At 44.0% G+C, this 18,692-nt stretch overlaps 1 protein-coding gene across 1 annotated transcript in view; it reads right to left on the reverse strand.

Moving 5' to 3' along the window:
- The window catches only part of FAM81B (family with sequence similarity 81 member B), a 42,744-nt gene that overhangs the window by 14,866 nt on the left and 9,186 nt on the right, over positions 1-18,692 (reverse strand). The window contains exons 2-3 of the mRNA XM_052776566.1: positions 7,269-7,512; positions 3,545-3,663 (exon numbers count right to left, since the gene is read on the reverse strand). Coding sequence (XP_052632526.1) covers positions 3,545-3,663; positions 7,269-7,512 — 363 coding nt within the window. The remainder of the gene's footprint in view (positions 1-3,544; positions 3,664-7,268; positions 7,513-18,692) is intronic.

Raw genomic sequence — 18,692 nt, forward strand, 5'->3', positions numbered from 1 at the left:
AAAGCCGGAGAACTGGGCTTCCAACTACATCTGCATTACGGTGTAGCCTGAGGGGTCAGAGCCCTGCCTGGGGACCTGCAGTTGTGGTGAGCTTTGCAAAGACCCTCAGCACTGCTGATGTGCCTTAAATGTCTGGTCCTGCTCAGATCTCACTTTCCCCACACATAATGTGATTATTATGTGCAAAGTAGTTAAATGTATGATTTCTGTTTGGCAGGCTGAGTCCTGAAGAGAATGGGGATACCTGGGACTTGCTTAAATCTTGCTCTAATTTGATATTTCACGTAGGAGACATTCAGCAGCTTATGGTGAGATCATGGTTTTCCAGTCATACAAAGCAGAGACTGGAGTGTGTGCAAGCAGCAGCGGAGATGGACTGGGAATGGTACAGAAAGCTTACTCCTGTGAGATTTGTATATAAATTAAAAAGTATAAAGAAATAAAAGCCTCTGATGGTTATATCAAAGCATTCAATTAGAGACGGGAATATAGCTACCTGCTATATGTTCAAGGATCTTTATCCTCCAAAGTCATGGAAGGAATGGTATATATTAGGCTACTATACTTGCCAAAGTGTTGCATTTTCTGAAGGGTCAAATAACTTCATGGGTACACATCAGTGTTTTTGATAGTCTAGTACTATGCTGACTTTTTGTCTGAGCAAAAAAATGCTCATGAGAAAAATAAGTAAAATGTAACCATCTGCGTAAAGTGCATTGTTTATTTTTTTGTGGATTCATTTATTCTTTTGTTGGTGAGGCTGAAGAGAATGAATTAATATTTATCAGAAGTGTGGCTTTTTTACAGTTCATTACCTAATTCTTATTACTGAATTACATATTCCCATGTCCAAAGGAATTCTTATTAAGAGTTAGAATAAAACTAAAATATATAGTTGATTCAACGGGAATGTCACTATAGCTGAGATGCTGAAGGCTTTTTTTTTAAAAGATCACTGCTACTTGACACATAAATATTTACACAGTGTAGAAATGTAGTCAGAAGGTCCAAGGATTAATGGACAACTACCTCAGTAGTTGGCAAGAGGTGTCCATCTCTTTTTCAGGGAAAGATAGAGTAGAAGAATAGACACAGTTTGAATTACAAGGACTAATCCACATTAATCCTTTACACATGGCAGAATACAGGAGGATGAATCATCTGCTGTGAGAAAAAGCAGTGACTCCATTTAAGGCTCATTTCATCCCAGATAGTCTTGGACTAAAGTTAGGCTACAAATCGAGAAGAAAACTGTCATTGCAAGTTTGCATTTGGAAGATTTCTATTAATTCAGTAAATGTAAATTGCATGAACAAGTGCATTTGTCTCCACTCACTCTGGGCTCTCTTTAATATATACAGAAATTTTAAATCTGAAACTCAAGATCAAAGGAATGTGAAGAATCAAAATATTAATCACTGCTGTAATGGCAGTCCTCTGCCTGTCAGTTCTGGCTCACTCCTCAACCACGATGCTGGGGGCAGGTACGCAGTTAAGGCTTGGCATTTCCAGAGGGGAACTTCAGCAGCAAGACAAACAAGCAAGTGCTGATGATTCATGAATCACACAAAACCATACTATACTTTAGCTTAATGGCAATCATTCGCATAAAACCGCATTATAATATTGCTGTTGAAATGCCACTAAAACGCCAGCCCTGGCTCTGCAATACCAGTTTGTTTGGATGAAGCTAGAAAACCTGCCATTATCCTTTTTCTCTCCTTAAAAATAAATGGGGTCTAAGGACTTATTTTCCAGCATCATAGGATGATGACTTTGGTCCCCTTGTGACGGTTTGTTATGTGAGATTGCAAATGTGTGTTTTAGGTTCCTCCCTTCTAGCTGTGGGAAAGGCCAACCAGTGCACCCAAAAAATGGGCAAGGAAGGAAGGGGAAGAGGAACCTCATAAAACCTCTTGTTGTGCACCTCGGTGAATGCTTGACCTCTTTTGTCTTCTGGGTTTTTTTTCTTTATAGAAGTAGAATTGGACTGGTCATTTTTTTCCCCACAATTACCCTGTTTTCCTTCTTTCCCCAAGTGCTTTTTACTTTCCTTTGCTGCAGGCAAATGCTCCAGGACAAAAGATGGGAACAAGCCCCGGTGCAGCTGACAATAGGAAGCATCACGCCTAGGAAAATGCTGGGAAAAGAGGAGCGAGACACCTCACCAGTCGAATGTTATGGCTTCGCTAAAAGCATATTGTCTAGAGAGTCTGCCAACCCGAATCTGAAAACATCAGGAGGCTCCTGCAGGATCACCTCCTACTTTGTTCCAATGCTAATCAGCCACAAGGTTAAAAAAAAACCCCATCTTTCTCCTGCCAACTTTGAATATGTTGGCTTCAGCTACTCGTTTTGGATTCTTGGGTCTCTCTGCAGTAGTCTGGAATCCTTTGGTACCCTATGATTTTTTTGCTTTCTTTCCTGGAGGGAGAAATGGAAATGAAGACATCTCTGGGTTTATTTTTTTCTACAAACTATACATAGATGTATACTTCTGTTAGCCAGAAATTTTCCTCGTCCTACCATCACATTCCTGGCTCTCCCTTACACCATATCAGGTTTTTAATTTCAGAAAGGGGACTCTGGGCTCAGTACAGTATTCTGGTATCAATCTCTGTGCCATAAATAGAGCTAAATAACCTCCCTGTTTACTGGTCCTCTGCTTCCCTTGTCCAAGACCATACTCCTGGCATTTCTGACACTGCATCATTGTAAGAGCTCACAGTAAATTATTTACCTGTCATATTCCCCAAACTTTTCAGGGGGCACTCAGTCGTGAAACAATCTCTCATTGGGTTTATAAAGTACATTTTTTCTCAATCAGCTCACATTGCCAATATTCCTGGTTAGACTCTATTACCACCTTGTCCTCACTTGACCAATTTTTCTGTTATCCACAAATGTCAATAGCACCGTTTTGTATAAAAAGCATACGACCGGCCTTTGGAGTGAAAAAAAAACATTAGAAATACGCCAGTTCAGGAGGATTTCTTCCTTAATGATTACTTTTTCCGATATATCAGTTCAGACAGCTCTTTATCTGTGTGGTCTCTTGATATTACATAACAGAGTTTCACTTTGTCTTTCTTTTAATCATAATATGTTGGGTTACAAAGTGCCCCATGGAATTCCACCTATGTTACATAGTGCAATTACCTGTACCAAGGAAAGCTTGTAATCTCACCAAAGGAAGAAATCAAGTTTGCTCAATAAGACCTACTTTCCAGGGGAGGAAGTAGAGATTTTATTGAAACAACAGGAGAGTTTAAGTAGGAGGAAATAACTGCTTCAGCTGGTCTAGCCAGACTGGAGAAGAAAAAATTACCCCAAATCTTAAGTTTGTGATGAAGAATGAGACAGGAAAATATAGTTATTTTTCGCTGGCTTGATAATTTTTCTAACATGGAGGGCGTGAAAGCACAGATCTGACACTAAAATGGAGATATAAAATGAGTGTGAAGTACATTTATGCCCACTCTGAACATGCTCTGTACAAATTGACTAGAAGACGTGAAAATTATGGCCATGATGAATTCTTTACCTTGCCACTCTTCCACGCAGGTCTCCAAGACCCTGGATATATTTATGATCCAGACTTTGAACTGCAAAATTAGTTTCCACTGCAGCACCATCCCTTGTTCTTATTTGCCTCTCCAAAACCTGTAAATTCAAGACCATTAATGCACTTTTGGTTTTCTGCTTTGGGTTTTTTTTCATTTCAAAATATGCTTCAAAGCACCATTTATAGCAGCAGGTCTAAAAGCTTGTTTTTCTTTCTTGGAGAAAGCAACAGTGTGTTTTTCTCAAAAATCTGTATCTGCATAAATAATATATCCATGTTTCCCTTTAAAAATGTGCTTTACGTTGAAAGGTCTAGCACATAAAAATTAGGAAATGCAAAAATTGGGAAAAAAATTTTATTCTTTTCCTCAACATCCGCAGTACAGTGCAGCCCATAATAAATAACATACAGGGTTTTTTAAGCCAGGCTCATTTCAACAGGGGATACCAGGTGTTTCTAGGAGGCAGGTAATAGGCAAGCTGAGTGTTTTGCAGCAGCCTGAGGGCATTGCAGCAAGGCTTTGCAGGGTGGACAAGGCAGAGCAGAGATGGGCACAGGATCTCTGTCCCAAGCCTGGTCTGCCCATGCTGCAAATGCATGAAAGCTTATGTCCCAGCTAATGCATCGCCCTTGGCATGCACAAAAAGATGCCTTCAACACACATAGTCCTTCACGGGGCAGGTTTTGGGTCCAGCGAAGGCATGGACCTGCTGTTAAAGGGCATTACAGACACATACACACAGCCCTGAATGGGGATGCTGGTCAGCATAAGCGGCTCTCTAATGTCTTGTTTTACCTTTATTGTTCAATATGTGGCCTGATACCTGATTTATTGCACCGTATTAAAAGTCTGATCTAAAGATGGAAGGAGTAACCGCCCTGCAGGCTTTTCTGAAGTGGCTCATCCTGATGGTATCTGAATTAATTTTAGGAAGCCCTCGTGCAGCTACTGTGACCTTTTACTGATACGGAGCAGAGTGGGGGAATGATTTCTAAAATCCCCCGATTTTACTTCTCAGGATGAAAGGAGAGGCCTGGGGCTAGTATTTGAGTGTAATTCAGCACTATGCAGCACTTCACCTGGTCAAAGCACGGCTTTCACCCTTTTTTTATGCAAATACCCCGTTTTTGCAAAAATAGAGTAGCTTTTACAGGCTTTTTATTTTAAGTGTTCCCCACTGAGTGAATTTTGAAATATATATATAAGTAGGAAAGGACAAATATCAGGGAAAATTCCAACTGTAAATGCTTAAAGTTTGGCAAAGTTGTTGGAGATGGGTTTGCCCATCTCACGGGCTCGTCCCACTGCCGGGGCTGCGGGAAGGCACAGGGACAGTCTGGCTGGGTTTTAGCAGGGTTGTGCTGGTGTCCCAAGCTCATGTGTCTGGATGCAGCATCAGACCCTCCTCCCCTGCAGCTGTTCCCCTGCAAACAGAGTCAGGGCAAACATTTCCCAGCTAGCTGCAAACAGGGAAGTTGTGGTGGCACGTGCCAATACCCCTAGCCATGAGTCCCCACTTCTCCAGCAAAAGGAGAGACATCAGCATCCATCAAAAGTGGGGCACAGGTGAGCGGGGAAAGCTGTAGTAACCCTGGAGTAAAATGTAGTTCAAATCTGTCATTTATGCAGTTATTCCAGAATAATCCTGGCCCCCCTGCACAGAGAGTATGGATAACTGAAATACTGAGTATACCAGGCATTCCTATTTTTGTTCCATGTCAGAAAATAATGTTCTCAAAAGGTTGAATGTATGGGACAACTCAAATGTATTTTTGGCAGTGTATTTGGCAATGCAAGTCTGATGCCACAAGTCCACAAAGACAGAGGCACAGAATGGGACCACCGCTCCCTCGCTGGCAAAAGCAGCACGAGACGCTTGTTCATTAGGATGGAAAGCAGCAGTCTCCTGCTTATCGAGGGAAATCGATATTCTCCTTCTCCAGCGAGTTCCCTAAGCTCCTGGCAGCGCTCCCGTCTCAGAGCTCACCACCCCGGGCAAAGGAGAGCCACGCACACAGCATCGTGGTTGTGACTGATGGTCAGCCTTGGTCTGAATCCAACCCCTCAACTGAGAAACCGTTATCTTATGGTTGTTATCAGAGGTTATGCCAGGCACGTCTCCCCGCTGCTGATAGGTTTTTAGTATCGATGCTTTTCTCTTGCAATTTGCAATCCTCTCCTGGGATCGTGAAGGATGTCTTTATCAAGGGTCTGGACATTTTCCACTTGGCACTAATTGGTTTGATGTCCCTGATGCAGCAGCAGCTGGGGCATTTTTCTGTCTCTGGCAGAGGGGTGTGTTTACTTGGGCTCAGTTTCATTCCTGGTGGCAACGGCATGCCAGCATCTTCCCCAAAGCAGGCTTTTTTGGAGGATATTCTTCCTGCTTTGGGGAAGAATTGGAGCATGAGTGAGTCACATTTCCTGGCAGATCTTTTTTTTTTAAATATTTGAGAAATCGACCTTGCTCAACCACTCTCATTTGCTGCATGCCAGGAGCAACTCTCCAAACCTCCACCAAGTCTGTAGTGGCTTTGATTGACATGTCTCACTGTGCTCTTTTCTGTGCTGTCGATGCTCTACCCTTATCAAATCCTCACAACCAAAATACACAAAGCAAACACGCACCTGAGATTAGGACCTAGAGAAGAGTAATTTACGACCGAGGGAAAAGATTAGATTTAGATGCTGATAGCATCTTAGGCATTTTTCTAGCAAAACAGTCCTGTACATACTTGATCTGGATAGGGTTAGATCAATTGGATGATCTAAAATAAGTAAGTGGGTTTATACCGTTGCTTATTGCCATAGTATCAAGATCTTGACAATAAAATCAGCATGAAATGAACACAGACCCTAGTTTTAATTCAGATTAATTTCAGGTGAGCCATGATTGCATACTTCTTAAGATAAATGTACAGAAGATCAAATATTTCTCCAAGTACATGAAAGACAAAATGCATTGTCAATTTAGTGGCATTTGTAAGACATTTAACACTTCAAAGGACAAAACAAATCTGTGGAGAAGTCTATTTCAGGATGTTTTGGTATTTTACATCTTTGGCCCAAAAAGTTGTTGGTAAATTTCACATACAAATTTGACAAGTAACAGCAAATAATCAAAGGTCTTTAGCCAGAAAAAGGGCATCCCATGCATTTCCAGCACAGAACGATCAGTCAGTTTAAATAAAGCATGAACCTGAACCTTCATTTCTGTCTGCACTGAGCTTTGTGAAAAGTTTCAGCAATATTTGATTATGTTTGCATGCAGAAGTTTCTATAAAGTAGTACAACATCTGCATGGGGAAAACTAATAAGTAAACCCAAACTTGAGTCTTGATGTTATACATTAGAAGAAAATAAAGCTTGCTCCTTATTTCCCTTGAACTCAGTCTCCCACACTCTGACAAAATGGAAAGCAAATAGAATCTGAACTTTTGAATTAAAACAACACCAAAACCCATTAATCTGATTTTTATTTCATTTTACTTTCCTTTTTTTTTACTTTCCTTTCCCTAGTCCCTTCCCTTCTGTTTTCACAAGTAACTGCAAGTGCCACTATACAAGAAAAATCAGAATTTAACTAAAACATAGCTGTCACGTTGAGTACTTTTCTGGTCTTGAAGCCAATATTAGTACTGAATGGATCACAGGCTAGAGCTGCACCGCTAAAGGAGGGAAATGCTGCTTGGTGTGGATTACCTCAATGTCCTGGCTGAGCTTTTTAACGATGCTGGTAATGGTCTGGATGTGGTTTTCCAGCAGCTGTTGGTCAGCACTCTCCCCGTGCTGATAACCTTTGCTTCCCTGGAGGTAGGAGATGATGTCGTCTTTGATTCGGAAAGCCTGATGGAGGAGGAAAGCCGTGGTCCTCTCCTGGCTGTATAACCGCTCTTCCAGCAGGCAAGCCCTGTCTCTGGGGCGAGGAGGAGGGGAAGGGTCTCTCCTGTGAACACCAAAAACCCTGGTGTCACACCAGTCATGGCAAGCAAGCCAAGCGATGTGAGTATTGTCAGTGTCCTGTCCACAGTGGGACCAGCCTCAGCCCTCGCTGTCCAGATTGTCTGTCGTACCAGGGGCTTTGATGCTCCCGCGCATTGCTTATGCATCCCTGCAATACCACTAGTAATAACAACCTCTCCACGCAGGGCTAACATTTGGGCATTGGCCCCATTAATGGCCTTGGAGATGTAAATGACATTTTTGCAGCTATTAGGCAAATCCCGTACAGCTTAAGGACCTGGGCTTGTTTTCAGAGGCTTTGAGGTACTTCCATAATACGTCACCACTGCAATCCTCATTTTAAGCTCTTCCTACTTCATTTTAAATAAAGGCAAAAATGAACACATCCAGTGACCACCTTCAAAACACCCCAGTGGATACGATGGTGCTTGTGCAGAGCATCTCCAGGAACATGCCCTGGCTGAGAGTGGGCAGAAGAAGAGCTCACGCCAAGTACAGCAATGCTTGCGTTTCATTTTCCTTTGTATTATTTAGACCTACCCACTGGCAAGAAATCTGAAATCCTAACGGTTTTCTTACAGCTACCCCCTCCCCATCCGCCTGCTGAAACCCAGGGGAATGAGCCAGGGGCTCAAATACGCTTAGTGAAACTGCATGTAAATATAGAAGAGAGGAAGGATGTCGCAAGAATCTGAAACTGGCAGGTACAGAATGAAGCTCAATTTAGATAGGCACAATCTGGAGTTTGAGGGAAACTAGAGTCACCGTTTACTTTTTTGTAAAAAGCCAGAGAGAGATTTATTTACTGCAGAACTTTGGGGTCACATGTTATCCAGAAAATGAAGTTTGTTTTATATCTTAGTTTAAACCTGAGTGGCGTATTTTTTATTTGCTCTCAATGCTATATGAAGTACCCTTTCATCACACAGTTTAGCTAAACCCTGTAGCTTAATGATGAAGAAAAATACCCAGTTAGTCATTTGGGAAAGAAGTCATACACGTTTTCGCTTGATCTCTGCTTTTAGACTGCTATAAATAGAAGTTCTGATGTAAAAATAATTTTTAAAAAAGAAAGGAGAAGAGAAGAGAGTTCAGCTACCCTACTCGATCAATACACAAAATGCAAAGATGACAGTTTAATGACTGAAGTGCGCCTAAGGATACTCTGCAACAAATTTTACAGCCATATGGGCTGCAATGATGTTCTGCAGCTGGCTTACATCTGTGTGTACCAGGAGCTACTTTACATTTGTCTGCGCAATTAAGGTTTTATAATAATCATAACCTTTGGCAGCCATGAAGTACCAACAAGATCTGAACACTTCATTTTAATCTCTTCTTGGTAAAAACTCGAAATACCGAAATGACTGGCTGAGGCTGTGTGAGCTCTCTTCTACTTGTGACAGCAGAAGTCACTGGTTGAAAACGAAGCGTGTCCACAATCTCTTTTTTCCCCTTCAGTTTTCAAAAGCATCTTGTTTCTTACAAACCATCTTTTTTTAAAAAGTAAAAATAAGAAGATAATGCTTTAGAGGAAAATGGTTGTATGAGAATGTAAGTTCAGTGGAGCCCACTGGCGTACAGCTTATCTTCCATAACCAAACTCAAGACTTAGGCTTGAGGTCTGGTTACAGCAACTTGACAAGTCACACAATCTTACCTGACATGTCCATGACTATGACCATAGACCATAGTATATGTGGAATAGGACACCTTAACTCAAGGCACTCTTAGGTAAGTCAGAAACAAGTCTTACCACAGTGCATTTTTTGTGCACGCAGCCCAGCACATGCCCCATGGCTCCGCTGGTGTGCAACAATGCAAGAGCAATGGCTCGATTCGAACTGGAGCCCTGCTAAGGAGTTGCAAAGGACTTAAATGTATGACCCCTGAAGGTTTATTCCCCTTAGCCTCTCTGCCTTTTCACCTGCCTTGCAGCCAGTTTCCTCCTGAGGAGTCCCAAGGAATTCCCCTCGGACCCTTCACAGGTACCTGAGCTGGTCCAGTGACACCCATGACCAGAAGAGATGGGTTTTGCTCTCCCACCCCTCTCTCCTGTTCTTTCCTCTGCTCCTTTTCTCCACTCCCAGTCACCCCGTACCATTTCTGCATCCAGATCAGCACAGGGGGGAGAGCTGAGGAGGCAGCGGAGGAAAAAAAAAATGCAGAAAAAACTGGAAACCAGCAGTAACTCATCAGGCTAATGAGATGTTTTGCTGTCACGATTACTGTCTCAAGCCCCTCGTGAAGGGCTGGGCCCTGCAGGACGCCTGTCACAGCCAGCACCCAAACCCAGAGGACTTCTGAGCCTTTTCACGTCACTGGCCCCGAAGCCCCCGCCAGCCGACCAGACCCCAAGCAAGATGTCCTTGGCTTGGAGTGCGTCTCTAAATGCGAATGTCTGGGAGCATGGGAGATGGCCACCTCGTGTCAGCTTCCATAAATATCTTCCCCCTCATTATGAGGCTGCGACTGTCCTCACCCTCTACCCTCTGTCACCTTGCGTCAGTTTGAAGGCTTGTATGCATAATCAGGGCAATAAAACACCCTCAATCCTCTGTTGGCACCGGGAGATTTACCAAAGATTTAGATCTGTCATTTACAGAAATTAACTTCTACTACAAACCTTGTTGGCCTTCTACTTTAATGAAAATTTTAGGTTTGACTTTGTTTGGCTATAGTAGAACTAACATGGATTGAGGTGGTCCTAGCCACTTTGATTTATTAATGACCTCCTTCAAAAGAGCTGCATGTGTGCAATAAGCTAACCCTGTAATCTACTGCTGTAAACACATCAATTATTATTATCAGTCATAATTAACTGCTGAGTGAAGAAGCCAAGAAAGTTTTCAGATTCCAGGGACGTCATACCCTAGAATTACCTTACACCAGTTGCTCCTCCCATGTCAGGATGCTTTCTGCAGGCAAAGCCATCTCCTGTGGCTCAGGGCCAATGCAGATGAGATGCTTTATCCTCCAGCTGAAGTGCTAAAGCATACATGCTAATGGCCTTAAGTATCCAGGTACTACCAGCAGATATACTGCTAGAAAATGAAGGAAGATGATTGAATAAGAGCTCCCTGGTCCTGGATAAGCTGCAGTAGCTGTTCCCATGAGACTGAGGTTTAGAGAGACAGAAGGAACCGGCTGTATCAGAAGACATCCCAAACCCTGAGCTCAGGTGCTCGTGGGACCTTCAAGAGAAAGCATGTCAAGCAATTGAAAGAAGAAAACAAAGTGGGAAAGCAGGATTAGTTGGATCAGATCTACAGTCTGGGTCTGAAGACTGAGGCTAGCAGAGATGACGGGAGCTGAGTGGAGGTGGGAAGAGGAGAGCTAAGTTGGGTGAAGGCAATATGGGTCACACTGCTCTCATTTTATCGAGAAGAAAAATGAAAGTGCCTCTCTATGACAGCCCCAGCCTCTCTCCTACCCTTGATAAGTGTTGCTGGAGAGGTACAGAGGCATCTGCAGGTCCCGGTGCAGCTGACTGCCATATTCATGTCCCTGTTTTGGAAATCTCTTCAGGAGAGGTAAAACCAGGGCTTGCTGCAGGCGGCCGGAGAGCACGCTCTGACTGCGCAGAGCCCCATTCAAAACGCTGTTCTGTGAACAGACCGCAGTTCCCGAAGTCTGCAGTTTTACAGATCCTTGCCAATGTAATCCCTCTTCCTTTCCCTGTTTCCCGTGAGCTTTCCCATCCCTCCAGCCGGGATGCCTTCAGTTCCCAGCAGTGCCCCTGCAACTTTCTCCCCCTCCCGGTAATGCAGCCTGCAAATCCGCTCTGCCAGCCCAGAGGCAGCACGCCTGTGGTAGCTGCAAGCTGTGTTTGCAATTCTGTGTGCTGCTGGTCAGAAGACCAAATAAAAAGAAATAAAATTAAATAAATGACCCTCACTTCACACTGGAGATCAGCAGTGACACTTCTCTGCAGCTCTACAGGGCTACCGATTCTCTCTAAACTTGCAGGAAATTCAAACCGTTGAGCACTAAGCTTTCATCAAATCTGTTTGAAATGCCCAAGGAATTAAAAAAATGGTAAAAGCAGAGCAACTTCACATTCCTCAAAAAGGAGACTTACAGCAATGCAAGGATACTTGCAGGGAACTATTGCACATAGGGAGAAAAAAATTCAAATGGAGCAAATACTTCTGGGTGCTGTATTTCCTGGATTTCCTTTGTTTATTTTTGTTACTACTGAGAGAGCTTTAGTCAAAAAAAAAAAAAGGAGGGGCATTTGGGTCCTAGCAAATAACTTCATTGTTCTGCCAGTTAGACTATAAGCGTTTCCTAACAGACTTTTCTGGTGGCACAGCTGCAGTTTCAACTTTGGGAAACCAAGTTTAAGTCTGTGGCCGGCAGGGTTAAAAAGACTGCAAGAAAATATCAAGAAAATTCAGAGGAGGAACATTTATAATTGTGACATCAAGGGCAGTTAATCAATTTGCCATTACTTAAAGTTGTTCCCTCAATTCTATGAAAAAAAAAAAGAGTAATCTACCATGATGGCACTTCACGGTCGTGAGTAACCAACATGCGCCTTCAACCCGCATGAACCTTGAATGTTCTCAGTAGATGCAAATGCATCCTCATTTCTCTGCTTGTTCAGCAGAGAGCAGGCAAGGATACAGCTTAAGGAGAACCTGGACTTTTTCTGGTCAAGCTGCTGATAGGGACGTGGGAGAGAATACATCTAAGACCTAAACACAGAATATAGTTTTTGTGCGTTGTTCCAGGATACTGCTGCCATTCCTGACACAGGGACTTTCTCACCAGCGTGTCCCACCATCCAGCCACCTCCACCATCAGCCACCTCCACCATCCCTGCACCATGCTAATGTCAAAAAAGAGTCCTGCACTGCACAATGCTCACTGATTGAAGGATAGGGCTGAGAAAGCAGAGATGTTCCTCAGAGCTGAAAAATAGCTCTGGTCCAAGACGAGTTGTTACACGATGGAGTTAATTCATATATTGCATAAATCATTAATTTTTGTTTGGCTTTTGGAAATCCATATCCAAGGGAGAATTTTTATAACCACCGACGGGCAGTTTGCCAGTGACTGCATGTCCTGAAATTTTCACCTGCTGGGGTTAGAGCAGTTTGCACTTTTGATGTAGGTCGCTCTGCCCTTCCTGCAGTGTCACAGTCCTATCTTCTTCCCCATTATAACCCAGCTGCAGATTTTTTTCCATCCCCCCTGAGAACTGGGGATTGTACCTGCTGTGCAGAAGCGCTGTTAAAAAATACCAAGGCCAGTTTTAAGAACTGTCTGAAACGCACAGTAAATCTGGCCACACAGAATAGTTTCACTGGAGCTATTTTAACACAGATCTTGAAAAAGCCTTCAAACCTTGCAGAAATTTACTGCATAAAAGTATAAATAATGTGCAGCTGCTGTTGCAATATAGTGATCACTATTTACATCCTAGCTCAGTTACTTATAAACATTTCCCATACTTCAGCATGGGAAAAAAATGTCTGTACAAAAAAGCTCAAAGTTGGCCCTGTATCATCTCGTATCTCTTTTTCCCTGCTCACAGCAATTATCCACAGCACCTTCCATGCTTGCAGCAGCTCCAGACACAGTCCAGAGAGAGGGAAGGAGCCCCGTGAGCTGTGAGACTCAACCGCTCTGAGACAGGTGACCTTGAAGAGTCATTGAAGCTAATAGCTTAAAGTGTCGCATTTTGGCCAATAAAACGAACAAACAAAAGTGTCAACATTTTAAGAAGAGTTCTTATTAGCTTATTCTCCCAGCTAGTGAAATTAGCAGATTGAATGTTTGAGATATGGGCTCGAGACAGTATAATTCCTCAAGCAGAATTTACATGATGCCAAGCAAAGCATGGACTTGTGAGTCTGTAACTTCACGCGCCAAGACAGCCAAGGGGACGCGCATCAGAAGCAGCTCTCAGCATCACTGTAGGGCAGGAGCTCCAGCAGCGCCCAGCAAGGTCAGACTCGGGCTTGCACTAACTCCAGCGTGAAATCAGCGCCGTGATTTCACCTTCCTCGGTCATTGCGATGCTTCTAGCAGAAATGCAAGTGCAGCATCTCTGCTGCGGACATGTAAACGCGGACAGGAGTGACCCGTGAGAAGGGGGATGGAAAGGCAAAGTGCTGCATCTACAGCCGTGCAGATGGCTCTAGCAGCTCTGATATGAATTTTCTGATATGAATAGGGGTGTGCAGAGATACAAGCCTGCCTGGGAGCTCAACATTCAGAAAGCTCGTGATACTTGTTGACTGTCTGTGAAACACTCCTGGTCTAGTGGTAAGTGGTTGGTGAGCGGCATGAGGAGAAGCCAGGAGCTCTGCATGTCCCACAGCTCTCCAAACAGCATGGGAAGCCAATCCATGCCAGTCCAGAGGCACAGGCCAGGGACATGATGGAGATCTTATTTCAGACAAATACCTCCAGCCGGTTCAGGCAGTGAGCGGAGCAGGCCAGGATGGAACTTTTGGAAAGGGCAGTGCCGGCACCAGTTCACCACGGGGACTGAAACCCATTTTATGGGGTGAGGGAACCACAACGGTGCAGGGCAGCTGCTGCCGTGTGAAGCACCACGTGGAGCTCCAGGGGAGCCTCGGAGGTCCTGAGAAAGTACATTACAGGGCTGCAGAGGTTCAGAACACTTCAGCAGGAACCACTCATCTCTTAGTAACAGTGTCTTCACCCCTGTTGTAAAATGATGCCACAGGAATCAGCTCGCTGGCACAAACGGTCTTCTACACGGAGCAGTGCATTTCATAACCATGGTGTGATAACGGAGGTTACCACGGGAAGGACTGCAGCCCGGGCATCAATGAATACTGCAAGATGGTGAGTTGAATTTATTTATGTTGTTCTCAAAGTAACCTGCTGAATAAATGATTGGTGATGTGACTCATCTTTTGGTGTCTAGATAAATATGAATGTAAATAGTGATGTATGTCCAAGAATACTGAACTTAAGGTCCCTCTTCTGAAATTATTATCCCTTGTAGCTATGAACAAGCCAAGGAAAAACTCGTCAAGTAGTTTATTTTAATTTAATGTATTTAATATTAATATATATTTAATGTATTTTTAATTTTTTATATGTATGAATGCCATGAATTATTAGCTGATTTTTATTTTATGTATTACAGAGCACTTACCTCTTTTCTACTGCTAATCAAATAAATCATTATGAAGGCTTTTGCACAAAGAGAAATGAGACTATAAAATAGGCACAAAATTGCATAGCTGTTGAATAGACACTCTCTTACTTAACCAACACACAATAAAGATGCATACAATTCCCCATAAAATAAAACGTACAGCAAAGTAACATGAAGTGCAGTACTGTAAGTGCAGCACAATATGGCTACAATTTCAGTAGTGCACCCAGCTGCACTGATGCCTTTTTATCTCACGGGGCTGTAACACCAATAGGTAAGTTGGACCAGCAGCAGAGTGAAGGTCTGAGCTCCTCCATTCCACCCCCGCACCACAACTCTGCCGGGGGCTTCTGGCCATCCTGGACTAACAAGGGTGGGGATTTTGGGGTTGCTCAGCTGTTTTTCCATGTTTTTCCTCAAGAAGCAGCAGAGTACAGTTGGGACACAGGATAAAAGTCTGTGGGTGAAGGGTGGGCGACCAGAGTGGAGGTGAGCAGAATGTATTATTTGATGAGTTTAACTCCAGGCATGTTCTTTGCTAAAACCAATAACAAATGTTTTGCAGGATATCCACAATAATGATTTGTCAGTGTTACCTAATTGCTTCTGTCACGAATTAAATAATCCTGGTGTTCTTTTCAGCAATTCCTTGATAACATCTGTTCAACAGGAAGTTTCTAAGCAATGATAACGATCTAAGGTGTTCAGCAAACCTGCTGTGCTCAGGTCTGTCTCCTGAATTTTTATTTAAACCAGGCTGAAACATGAGCTGTCTCTTCCCATACCAAATAAAACCCAGACAAGCTGGGATGCCTTGCAGAGCCGTGTTTAGAGTTGTTGAGTATACTGAGTACAGCGAGTACACCCAGTATCATTGAGGAGACCATTTTACAGCAGGAAAAACTTTCTACAGAAATGGCTCAGACTGGGAGAACTACCAGCAACCTCTGCCATTAAGCTGAAAGCTGTTCTCCAGGGGCAGTGGGCAACTGCTTGCTGGGTGGCCGAAGCCCTTGCCACAGCCACCTCCATGAAGCTGCAAACTGGCCAACTGAGAAGAGTCCCCAGGGTTTGGAGATGCCCTTGATAAGAGGAGGTACGGCTTCAGTATCATACCACGCAGGCAACGCAGACACTATCGCTGGAGTTTGAACACGGGCTTCAGGCTGGGAGGATTCGGTTTTTCCTTCTTGGTAGAGCTCTTGGCTCATCCCTTAACTTGCTTACTTCAGCTTTCCTAAGTTTTAAAACCCTGAGCTCTGCCATGATCATCTGGTTGGACTTCCCATATAACATGTTTCATCAAGTGATCTTGTGGTGGCTAAACAGAGGAGACAACCTTCAGCAATTGATCTCGACCTATGTTTTGACATGGGGATCGAATCTCCAGAACTGGAGCCAAAACCTGACATTTTATTGCCTGTCCACCACATGTAAAATTTTAACATTAATGATATAATTCTCTCATGTTTTTATCACCACAGCAAATTGGTGGCACATATGCCTACAATTGTCTAAAAGCAGAGATACCGAATGCATGCAGAACATTTTAAAATAGAAAGTCTTTTGAGAGAAAGCAGTCTGCAATGTTGTGCAGAACATGGATTCAACTAGTACAAATGGTGTAATTGCAGGTAGTTTCCCCTTTTTCCTTGACCAGTTTTAGCCCCTATTTACAAAAGCAAAGGCAGAAAAATAATTAATACTTGCAAGCACTTTAATTAGCTGGCCCTGCTAGTCTGAGGCTGCACATCTCTGCCTGAGCTTGAGGAGGATGCTGTCTCCAAATGTTTTAACTCATCTGTTCAAAAAAAATCCAACTGCAGGCTTTATTTGCTGTGTCACTTAATCGTGTTTGCAAAACACCACCCCCCCCACCTGCCTGTGGCAGTTTTGGCACTGAATGAAAAACACTTGCAAAAAGTTCTGTCTTCAGCCCCTCCACCCTGGCACCTTCCAGGGCTTTCCTCTATTTTTGAGGAGCTTTCTTTGAGATGCTCTGGAGGCAGAGTCTTCCTTATTCTGGCTGTGGGCATGCTCAGTAGCTACAGATGTGCTCAGAGGAGTCATCAGACCTTTCAAAAACCTCTCAAAATGAGGCTGGAAATCAGGATTACCTAACAGGCTCGACAAAGGAAAGGCTCAGAGGAGTTGTGTTACTGTGCATTTAGCATCTGGCTGCAGGCATTCACGTGCACGGAGCGCCGGGAGATGTTCGTGCCATGGACCTGGCGTATCAGCTCCTCTGTACCTCTGCCCACCGCTGCCTGGAGCACAAAGCTCATCCCTAGCCCCATATTGCAGAAGGCTGGAACTCAAGTGACAGGTTCAACAGTTTTAGGTGGGCTTTCAGTGCATGCACAAGATGTTTTAGACATTTCTGAGAGTGGGACGCTGTCTGTGCCAACCTGGACTTTCTCTCCTACACCTTCATGAACACTGCCAGACCCAGCAGGTTGGGGAAGCCGGGCTGATTTCCCAGGGGGAAAGTCTGATTTCAGATCCAGGAGGAATAACCTTTGCTTTTGTCCAGCTGAATCCTCTCCATGTGGAGGATGCCAACAGGGATGGCCATGTGGTGAGGAAGGGGCACAGCTCTCCAGGCAAACAAGCAGCGAGGCCCTTGGTTTCCCACAGCTGCCAACCCCACAGAAACGTTCCTTTGCAAAGAACAGCACTGAAAGATTTTGTTAGATAGCACAAACGTGGCAAAATGTGTTGGCTGGCATCAGAAAAGGCAGTTCAAAGAGGAGAATATTGGGACTGGTAAAGCTGGCAAATAATCACAGTTTAAAATCACATACACCAGGAAGAAATTCTGGTTTCAGTGATTCAGAAACAACTTTCTCAAAACAAGTATGTTTGCATCAGTGTTGTCAAAAACAACACTTTTGGCCCATAAATGTCTACGGTGACTTTAATACTGTAAAAACTTATATAGATGTTTAATAAGAGTTAGACTGGGTAATAAACAATTTCCTAACGTTGCTAATGAGAAATCTGAGTAAGCAACCATAACACACTTCTGTCTGTCTGTATGGCACTGCTTGCACTGCCTTGTGAATTAATTGATAATACACATGGTTATGATTCTGTAAGAAAAGCAATGGTAAAGTGTTTCTGGAATTCAAATGTCTCAGTTGGTGCTACATACGTAACACCTGCTTAGGCAACAGCAGTTCTGTATGTAAGCTTCTTAATTAAAAAAAGTTTTTAAAAGTGTAGAGAATAACAGAGCTGCAGACTGAGGCTTCTTGTATAAATACCACCCTAGTGCCGCAAGAGCACTGAATTGTCCCCTTCGACAGGAGCAACTGAAAGCCTCAGGAAAGCCATAGACAGTCTGCTCTGCCCTGAAACTGAGTTTCCTCTCCCTTTGTCTTTTGAAACTTCAGCTAATCTTAACCCCAGACAGCTGGAGCTCCAGAAGCAGTTGCCAAGGAAACAAAGGTCATGCCCAAGGCTCCGCTCCCCCCGCAGCCAGCAGCCACTTTGCAGGTTTGACAAACCACAGACATGCCTGCTGCTAACCTCCCAAAAGTCCTGTCCCCAGGGAGCAGGCAAAACGTTTTAAATTGAAGTAAGATCTGAAAGGTGCAGAAAAACTTGCCTCCTTAGCATGTTGCAGCAGAAGCAGCTGGGCAGAGGGGCCACCGGGTCCCCCGTCAATGGGGACTGCTGCTGGCAAGAGGTTTGTGTTTGCTCTTGTCTCCAGGAAACCCTGGTGCCTGCTCCAAGGAGGAAGTGTGCTGAGGATTAGGAGCCGTGCTTCTCTTGAATATCCCATCTACAAATTGCCGTGCTCGACTCATGATCTCGTCTTCACCCAGGAGAGGGTGGTGGGGCTGAGGAGCTGCTGCTCTCTCAGCCTGGCAAGAGAGGAGCGGTGTGGGGGTACTGGGGGTGATGAACGCCCCACCAGCATCACCGCAGTGACCACTCCATGGTGGGGGCTTGGCCCCATCTCTGGAGATGTGTGGGTCCCTCTGCCTCCAGCTGAGAAGGCCCCTTCGGCTCCA

The sequence above is a fragment of the Harpia harpyja genome, chromosome Z, assembly GCF_026419915.1.
Source record: "Harpia harpyja isolate bHarHar1 chromosome Z, bHarHar1 primary haplotype, whole genome shotgun sequence".
In the NCBI taxonomy this organism is placed as follows: Eukaryota; Metazoa; Chordata; class Aves; order Accipitriformes; family Accipitridae; genus Harpia; species Harpia harpyja.